Raw genomic sequence first — 10,181 nt, 5'->3', positions numbered from 1 at the left:
AGTGGTAGTAGTACTACTTCAGTCCCACTCACTACTGGGAATACTTTTTCCCCTTATTGGGTCAAAAGTTTTTTCAAAATTTTGGCCAAGAATTTTTGCTATTTGAGGGTAGGGGGTGTTTTAGGGAAGATCCACTACCAAATCCTTACAACCCTAGATATTCTATCACAGGATAGACTTTATTCAAATCAACCTATTATAAATAGACTTGTAAAGGAAAGAATTTCAGTCCGCCATACTGATTAACTAAAATGCAATCTGGTTTAGAGAAAGCAGTATGAGCACCACCACTGAAGGCAATGAGCAGTCCTCACAAACACTACCAACATTTTGAAAATCTGATCCCATCTACCACATGTATGTAATCTTTCTATTAACTCCATAATCAAACATTGATAAAAAAGTATTATTTAACAGGGCTTCTTTGTAATGAGCGGCTCTCAAAAAGCTTTCAGTTCATCCACCCTAAATGAAATCTCAAACTGTTTCAGCTGCTATTTGGATATCAAGAAGTAAACAGGCAATGCTCTCCTACCTAAAAGCAGTTGTTAATATTGTGTTCTGCTCCCTCCTTTTTGTTTTTTAATGTTCAAGTTTTCAAACAAAGACACATTTTAAGTGTAGTACTAAACAAAAAAAGTCTTACATAATAAAAATAGCTTAATTATATTTTATTCTTGACTCAAAATATCACGATTTGAAAATGTAAACATGACTATTAGCTAAGGAAGTTGTGGTAAAAGCTGCTTACAAGGCCTAAGATTAGGAGAGGCTAGGGCTCCAAACCCCAGCCTTAGTTCTACCCATCAACAGTGTTCCCACAACCCACGACTTTTTCCTTGAAAATAACAAAAGGCTTAGTGTCCCTACTTGGAAATAACAATTTAATTAGATAAATATAAAAACATAAAGACCAAACAGCCTATGAAATGAGCTATTACTTTATTTCGAAGCAGGGTTTTGACTTCACATGTATCTCAAGAAAGATAAACTGCAATAAAAACAAGCTACATGTGCTAAAAGTGGAAATGTAATAATACAAACTGGGACTCCTGGGTGGCTCAGTGGTTGAGTGTCTGCCTTTGGCTCAGGTCATGATCCCGGAGTCCTGGGATCGAGTCTTGCATCAGGTGCCCTGCAGGAAACCTGCTTCTCCCTCTGCCTATGTCTCTGCCTCTCTCTGTGTCTCTCAAGAATAAATAAATAAAATCTCAAAAAAAAAAAAATGCCATCGTGTGTATCTATCATATCTAAGTAATGGATGTTGGTTCACAATGGCATCTGGCAGCTCTAAAAACTACAGGAAGACAGAGTACAATGGAGGCGATGGATCATTAAAATGAGGTTGGGCCTCCCTGATGATCTTTTTTTTTTTTTTTTTTTTTAAGATTTTATCCATTCATCAATGAGAGAGAGCGAGCGAGCGAGAGGCAGAGAGCGAGAGAGAGAGAGAGAGAGAGGCAGAGACACAGGCAGAGGGAGAAGCAGGCTCCATGCAGGGAGCCCGATGCAGGACTCGATCCCAGGACCCCAGGACCATGCCCTGGGCCAAAGGCAGGCGCTAAACTGCTGAGCCACCCAGGGATCCCCTGATGGTCTGTTTTAGAAGCAAAGTTCTCTTTTAATTAGTGACTACTTTCTCAATGGATGCTTTTGGATCAAATTAGAACTGTCTCATTCTGTACATGGGGAACTGTGAATGACAGACATTTGTTAATTTTTCTCAATCTGTGAATCAATAAAACAAATAGCAGTAAGTAGAAATGAGTAGGCAAGGGGCAGAAGTTAGTAATCATCAGAGCAATTTTCAGATAGAGATTCAGTTGAGAAGACATTTTCATAAAAAGGTCCAAGCCTACACAAGTGAGTTCTCTCAATACTTTGTTGAATATTTATTTCCCTTTTCCTTATATATTTTTTTCTGTTCCTTCAACATAATATGTATTCCTTAAACTCTATTCCTAAAATAACCCTCATTCCCCCAAAGAGAGTTTTAAGTCCCTTTCTTTCTGGTATCTGTAATGGGGATGGAATCAGATTGAATATTTAATTCAGAGAACTTTTACCTCACCCCCCTGACAGTCCACGGTTCCTGTGCCACACAGCTAAACAGCAAAAGGGCTTCTTGGTAGAAGCCACACCCAGAATTTCAGAGGCACTTGTAAATCTATTTTCACCCACTTCTGTCAAAACTGGGTAAAATGTTAGACTGTTCCATCCATTCTTAACATAAATTTCTGAGGCAGGTAAAATAAGTAACTTAATAATACAATTCTGAGACAGGCAGAAGAAAACAGAATTTCACCAGGTCTCTCTCTGCTCCCAAGCCAGCTTTCAGGCCCCAGTTCCAAAGGGCAATCCTCAAAGTTAAGTTTCTGTTACTAACATTTTGTTTTCTCCACTGTAGGAGACCTTTGAGGGAAGGCAGAGACCCTACTACGGGCAAGGTAGGATGGCAATCTCCTTCCTGCTGTGCTCTCTACTTTTTCACAAGGGGATCTCCATCTGTAGTCCCATAGGCATTCCACACTGGGTCCACACTGGACCCACACAACACACTTTAACACCGTGTTGTTATCCCCCTAAGCTTGCTCCATTTTCCAGGGCTCATCCTTTTAGCAAATGGCAGCACTACCCACCCTGCTGCCCAAAGCCTTCCATTCCCCTTGTCAGCCAATTCAGTTCCCTAAGTTTCTGAAACCCATCTAACTCCTCTCCATCTCTACTACCAAAACCCCTACCTATTCTCCAGGCCACCAGGATCTTTTACCTGGTCTATACCACAGCCTGCTGCCTGGGCCAACACTCCAACCTGCCATCTTGCCAATATAATCGTTCTGCTCTGGACAACACAGTTCTTAATAGTCTATTTGACACTCATAAACAGAGAATCATTCTAATTTCATCATTGTCTGTGAAGCTGTTTGGCCAACTTAAGAAACACAAGCAGTCTGCATCTGCTTGCCTAGACTGTTTATTATTCCAGAAACACCACTGCCTGTCCTTCCTGCCAGTCTTTCAAAGCCCTAATTCTGGTGTCACTGTTTCCATGAAGCTGTCTTGTGTGAAGACTCTGGTTCTCAAGGCTAGACGTGAATAGTTGTGGCTAACAGAAGAGTGGAAAGAAAACAGGCCTTCTCTGAAATCCCAGCCCCACTGCTAAATAATGGTGTGACTTTAGAAAATGTTCTAAACCCTCAGGGCGTTGGTTTACTCACTGGTAAAGTGGAACATGATCTCATAATGCAGAATGACTCTGAATATATATATATATATGTATAGATATATATATATATACATATATATATATATATACACACACACTCTCTCTCTCTTTCTCTCTCTCTCTATATATATATACATATACACCCATATATAATGAATATCAGCAAATATTAGTTATTTGAATACCTGATTAGACTTATGGTCAGTTTCTATACAAATCAGTGTTTAAGTTTTAACAACTTTTCCTTTTCTCCATTAGCATTATTTTCCAACTACACTGAAAGGCCTTCTAGGGAAATTCATAGAATATATGAAATAAGGCTTCAAAGTTTAAAGCATCACACAAGTATAAGTAATTACTTTTCTTATTCCCTATAGCACACGAGGCATCACTCTTGCACTGATGTGCCCAGTAAATATTACTTATTTTGAAGTGGCTTAAAAAATTAATTTTGTATAAGAAATATTTCCCTTTATGAAAAACATTCTATCAGGAGATTCACATAGGAAATTGCTATAACCTGCACACCTCTAACTCCCAGCTGAGATTTTTGGCTTTGCTCACCTAACAAACTGGGATCTGCTCGGACCATCTTCTGCTTTTTCTTCTTCTTGCCACTTTGTACGGCCTCAAAATTGGATTGTTGGTTGTTGCTTTGATTGGTCTGAAATACTGAATGGAGTGCACTGTGGTTCATTCCCCACACAGAGTCCTGTGAGAGAAGATGTCACAATTGGGGTTACACAATAGATGCAAGTATGGCCCACGACAGGAACATGGTTGATTAGTCCTCACCTTATCAAGTATGAGATTAAAAACAGAAAGCCTATCATGGATTCCAGTAATAATGAAACCAAGAGGAGTCCACTGAGCCATCTTTTCCCTTCATTTAGATTCAGACATCCCACTTAAGCTCTGTGCCTCCAAAAGGCCTATCCTGGTAGCTCTAGGTTTCCACCCCACTGTGACAACACAACTGTCAGAACCTCTCTGGTATACATAGAGTCTCCAGCCACTATGAAATTAAATATACAGCAAATAATCAAAAATAGACCTCTGTACTCAAGCAATTTACACCCCTCACCTACCAAAACATAAGGTTCCTCTGTCTTGAGCCCCAGGACAGAGAGGACAGAGGCTGCAGACTAGCTGGCAGTATGTTACCAAACAAAATTATTATGTACTTTATTCCCATTGGCAATCCCAGAAGATCCCCAAAATATCCATATACTTTCTACCAACTGGTTCAACTACAAAATAGTTTACCAGCCATTCATACTTAGTGTTGCCCTTATTAGAACAATTCATTTTAAACTGGGATCAGATTCAGTGAGCTAGCTGAAGGCACAGGTAGTGGCAGTGGGGGACGAGAAGGAAGAGTAGAGAAATGACCATGGAAGGACGAGCCTGGCTACATGTGCATATGCACACATTGCGTGGGCCCCCACCTCCAATTTCAGCACACAGGAGCAGCCACTTCACAAATGTAAAGACGATGTTTTCCCTTCTGATTCTCTATTTCTCCTAGTGCTGTTTACTTTCCTTCCCTTGATCCTTGTTTAACCCATCCACCCAAACGGATTTTTAATGTACTTCACTGTATCTTTTATATTCCCAGAAATGACCGCTGTAACAAACATTATCTGTGGCAGAATTATAGGATTGAAGGATATGAATATTCTTAAGCTCTCCATGAGCCTTGCCGCCTCATCTTTTAGAAAACTTGTACAACTGATCCTCATTATTCAGATTCCTATTTCCAAATTTACATACTGGCTATAATTTATCCATAACCCCAAAAATCAAAACTTGCAGGGCTTTTATGGTTTTCCTGAACTGTGAATGTCCAGAGCAGTAAAAAACCTGAGTTGCCTGAGGAAACACATTCCCAGTTGAGGTGGAACAGGACAGTATTCCACCTTCTTGTCTCCGCTCTCATACAGTAAAAACGATCATCTTTTTTCAGTTTCCGTAGTGTCATGAGGCTCACATTTTTGCTTGTTAGTGCTGTCACTGTTTAAAATGGCCCCCAAGTGTTAAGTGCTATCTAGTGTTCCAAAAAGGCTGTGACATGCTTATGGAGAAAAGGCAGGTGCGAGGTAAGCAGCTGTAGTGCTGCGGGCCAGGAGTTCAGTCCAAGGAATCAACAATATAGTAAATAAGGCATCTTCAAACAGAAACACACATAAAACAAGGTAATGTATTGATCAGCTGACAAAAAATGCTATGACCAGAAGTTCTAGAAACCTAACTGGGTGTTTTCTCTGGAACAAAAGTTCAGTATTCGCTAATTCAGCATTAGTGGCAACTTTACAAACTACCACAAATAATGAGAACGGACTATACCTTTTACATCCCTATCAACAATATATGGCATATCCAGCATGCTAAGGTGCTGTCAATATTGAGTAACAGGGCATCTTGAGCACTGGAGATTTGTAGGTTTCTAACTATCAAAAAAATGTTTCTAACTATTCAAAAAATGTATCTGTGACAAATTGGAATCTGCAATCTGACTGAAGCACATATATGAACCAAGGAGAAAGGAACTAGTAGGCCATTTGGGAAATTCACAAAGCTGGACATGCCATTTGAAAATATCAAGTCTACCTCATTTTAAGAAGCTATGGTCACTTGATGTACAAAAATGGCATCATTTGTTTTAGTTTTCATTTCTCTGGTTGCTCAATGCTTCAAGGCATTACTACTTGCTGACAGGGGCATGGCGCCAATCATGGGCTTATACCTGCTGCTGCTGCTGCTGCTGCTGCTGCTGCTGTTGCTGTTGTTGCTGCTGCTGCTGCTGCCGCTGGCTGGCTTTCTGTTTGGCACGGCGCTCGAGGAACTGCTTGGCAAACTCCTTGGCCTCAGAGGTATCTCCTAAATAGGCCCTAATATAATCATGGACCTCATAAGGAGATTCTACTTCTTTCAGGAAAGAAACAAAAGTGGGAACTGCAACATGAGAGGAGAAAAGAAATAAAGAGTAACAATGAAATATCACCTGTAAAGAATCAGTGTCAGTTTTTAATATACTGTCACACCTACTGCTGACTCTAATGATGCAAACTTAAAACATATATAGCTATTGTGTTAAATATTCTTTAAGCTACTCTGCAGGAAAAAAAAAAAAGCCCACTGTCACTGCAATGCCCAAAATTATCTCAAATAGCACAGAGTCAAACAAAGATATATTATGCATGTATAGTTTCACTAAATGTTATGTTGACTCCAACAATTGCTTGCCTAAGACCGAAGTTATCTGGAAATTCATTCTTTCTTTCCTTAAATCCAATCAATATTTATTAAGTGCTATGATGTGTATCAGGCACCTTGACAGATACTAAGAATATAGTCATACCCTCTAGGAACTTTCACTTCACTGACATACGTTATGTTTAGAGAGGAATCAAATGAACATACAAGCAGTGTGGTGCGGGAGAAAAAGCACAAGTATCAAGAGTTAGACAGACATGGGTTAAAATCCTGACTCTGAAATTTGCTCGCTGTGTGACCTTGATGAGTTACTTAACCATTCTGAGCCTCTGTTTCCTAATTTATAAAATGGGGATAATATCACCTACATTGTGTAAGTATCTTATGAAATTACTGCAAAAGTTAAATAATTGGAATAACATATGCTAACTGCTAGAAAGTGCCTAGCACATGATAGGTGCTTAATGAATGGTAGCTGGCCATTATTTGTTATTTTTTCCCTGGCTCTTCCAGAATATAAGATTTTGTTACAATGCTGTAAAGGAATTCTTCCATTCCTTTAATGTTCTGTTTCTAAAAGATTATTGTTTTTAATTAAATCATTGGAGGTGGACGAGTTCAAAGTAGCCTATCTGTTATAGGAATCCCTTCCACATCAAGCTGACTGGTCTCTGGTGCAAACATTTTGGGGTTGGGGCAAGGACTCACTTCAATCTCAGGCAAAGAATTCTCTTCGTGATCAACTAATAATTAGCAAGTTTTTCTTCAAATTGCACTGAAACCTTTTCATTTCCAGTCATTGGTCCTAGTTTCCTTGAGCATAAAATAAGTCTACTTGCTCTGTCACATGATTCCCACCCCCATCCCCCAAAGGCAGGAAGGGAAAGATCTCACTTCACTTCAGCCTTCTCTTGCCCATGACAACCTTTGTCTCCACCATAAGTTATGTTTCTTTGGAGCTGGACTGTCTGGCAATGTCCCCCATTAAATGACCTATATGGAACTATGACCTCCTCTGCCCTGCACATTTTTAAGACAGCCTGAGATAGCATTTACTTTGTGGCAACCACAGATAACCTATTTGAGCACAATATTACAGGACTTTTCTCACAAGTAGTACTTATTATACCATTAGAGAGTTGAGTTCTTGTTCAGATCTACAGGATTTGATCTCCATTAGCTTTCACCTCCTGAGTTTGGCCCATCATTCCAAATTGTCAATCTCTTTGTGGGTCCTGCTCTGCTATTCCACATGCTGGGTTTCCCTCCCCAATTCTTACCATCCAAGTTATTTGCCGTATTAAGGGCATGAAGCATCTGCTCACACCACTGGGTAAATCCATCTTGGGCTTTATTTACTCCCTGAAAGAGCTTCAGCAACTTTTCTTCTTCTTCTACTTTCTTATTCTGCCGGTTAGACACACCTACAGATTTACTAAAGCAAAACAATAGGGCGATATTATATTCCCAGAAACTGTTACTATATGATTATACTACAACACCATAAACAGATAACGTCTTGGCAACACTGGATGGCTGTCTAGTAATCCAATGTTTGGTTCCAAAAAGAATTTTAAAAAACAAAACAAAACCAAAAAACCTTCAAATATTTGGATTGGGGACAGAGGGACTCAGTACCCTCTTATAATGCAGCCTCAGCTAATATATTCTCATTTGTGAAGACAGGGCTTCTTGCCAGAGAAATGATTAAATTCTTCCTATGTGCCCTTTGGTGAGTTTTAAAATTTTGCTAAGCCTCAGTTTACTCATCTGTAAAATGGTACTAATATTTCTTTGGATTATCAACAAAGAATAAAGATACTGTATGCAAAAGCCTAGAGTACAGTGCCTGGCAAAGCTGCTCAATAAGCTGACAGTTGTTTAGAGTCCTATTCTTAATACATTAGACCCTCAAACAAGAAGAAACAATCTGACAACACTACCATTTATTAAGTAGTTACTATGTGCCAGGCACTTCACTAACTACTTCTTATGTATTCATTTAATCTGTACAACTACACACCCATGAAGTCATTATCTTCATTTTACAGATGAGGGAACTGAGGCTCAAAAAGGTTCCCTCTTGCCCAAGGTCACACAGGTCACACAGCTAGTAAGTGGCAGTGCTGGGAACTGAGTTCACATATTTATCATTAAAACCCATGCTCATTCAATAACACTGCATACTGAGGAAAGAAAGACAAAGGTGAAGTGGAACTCTATCATAAAAATAAATAGGTTTAAGGTCATTAGAGAGGTGTTTGTAATACTCACTATAGTCTAGCTAACTTAAAATATAAATTTAGAGAAAAATGCTAAGATCTAGAGTATCTTAGAGAAATGTTATACACACACACACACACACACACATATACTATTCCTAATATTTATTAAGTGGTTACCATGTGACAGGCAATGGACTAAGTGCCTAGCAGTACAAAGAGCCCCTAGTAAAATTCAGATGTGCTTCCATGGGGAAGAAAGCAATCACCAAACTACAACTTCCCATGCTTGGACACAGATGAAAATAAGCAAAAACTAAATAACTATCTTTCCCTGTCCACCCAGTACCCCACTTCCCACACGCCCCATCCCCTAACCCTCAAAGAAGCATAGGATTGATTATTTTGAGCCCTACCTGAGACTGGCGTTGTTTTTATTTTTATTTGTAGAATTCCTAGGTCCCACCTCTTTCACTGCATCATCCCAGAATCCCATGTTGGAGTTTTTAGTGTCAGCATTACTCCAGATACTACTGACTAGGTCAGATGCCCACTGGTTAGGGGGACCAGTATTTATAGAGCCCCAAACAGAATTCCCAATGCTGGTGTGCAGGTTGGAATGCTGTTAAAGAAGAAGAGACAAATGATGTGGTTAACAATACTAAAATAAGAAAAACAGAGTCCACAAAAGTCAGAAAAGAGAACCTCCAAACCATACAATGAGTGCTTAGGAAAAGATGATGAACCCACCGTATTATTCCGGGCTCTGTTTGGTTGCTGGTGCTGCTGCTGCTGCTGTTGCTGCTTCTGCATCTGCCTGGCTTCTTCCTGCTGTATCTCCAAGAGAGACTTCGCAGTGCCTGCAGGTTTACTGACATTCCCCCATCCAGAGAGTTTCTGCTGCTGCTGCTGCTGCTGCTGCTGCAGAGCTTTCATCAGTTCCCTCTGCTGGCGTCTTTGCTATTGCACAAGAGGAGCTAGCTTAAGATTCTGGTCTTCAAAAAAGATTAGTTACTACTGTCTAGTATGGTAAGTGGAATGCAAATACATAACAGCTATACAAAGTTAAACATGAAAGGGTTAGCTACTTTGCTGCAAAAAAAAAAAGATGTAAACTACCAGAGACACTAAGAGGAGAATAAAAAGACCAAATCCAATTTTTTAAATTCTTAAAAATTAAGTAGGACTTTTGGCTAAGCACTGAAATGAAATACATATGAACTTCCTTTTTTTTTTTTTTTAAAGATTTTATTTATTTATTCATTAGAGACATAGAGAAAGAGAGAGGCAGAGACACACACAGAGGGAGAAGCAGGCTCCATGCAGGGAGCCCGACATGGGACTTGATCCCGGGGCTCCAGGATCTTGTCCTGGGCTGAAGGTGGCACTAAACTGCTGAGCCACCGGGGCTGCCCTGTATTCTTCCTTTATTCCCTCTTATTTCACACTTTCGTATCCTTTTAATCCTAATGATAAGCTTCAGGATATAGACTTATAAGCAGAGAAACTTTCTTTCT

At 39.7% G+C, this 10,181-nt stretch overlaps 1 protein-coding gene across 12 annotated transcripts in view; it reads right to left on the bottom strand.

Moving 5' to 3' along the window:
• GIGYF2 (GRB10 interacting GYF protein 2) overlaps positions 1–10,181 on the bottom strand; it is a 135,456-nt gene that overhangs the window by 1,466 nt on the left and 123,809 nt on the right. For 7 of the 12 annotated variants that reach the window (XM_038574200.1, XM_038574204.1, XM_038574206.1 and 4 more), the window contains 5 exons: positions 9,415–9,624; positions 9,081–9,286; positions 7,723–7,877; positions 5,973–6,181; positions 3,791–3,941 (listed from right to left, as the gene is read on the bottom strand). In XM_038574200.1, the coding sequence (XP_038430128.1) occupies positions 3,791–3,941; positions 5,973–6,181; positions 7,723–7,877; positions 9,081–9,286; positions 9,415–9,624 (931 nt within the window). Of the gene's footprint in view, positions 1–3,790; positions 3,944–5,972; positions 6,182–7,722; positions 7,878–9,080; positions 9,287–9,414; positions 9,625–10,181 lie in introns of those variants that run through there. The other 5 variants (XM_038574202.1, XM_038574205.1, XM_038574207.1 and 2 more) reach the window with 3 other exon arrangements.

The sequence above is a fragment of the Canis lupus genome, chromosome 25, assembly GCF_011100685.1.
Source record: "Canis lupus familiaris isolate Mischka breed German Shepherd chromosome 25, alternate assembly UU_Cfam_GSD_1.0, whole genome shotgun sequence".
Taxonomy (NCBI): domain Eukaryota; kingdom Metazoa; phylum Chordata; class Mammalia; order Carnivora; family Canidae; genus Canis; species Canis lupus.
The sequence above is the reverse complement of the archived record's forward strand: the minus strand, read 5'-3'. Positions and strand labels throughout refer to the sequence as shown.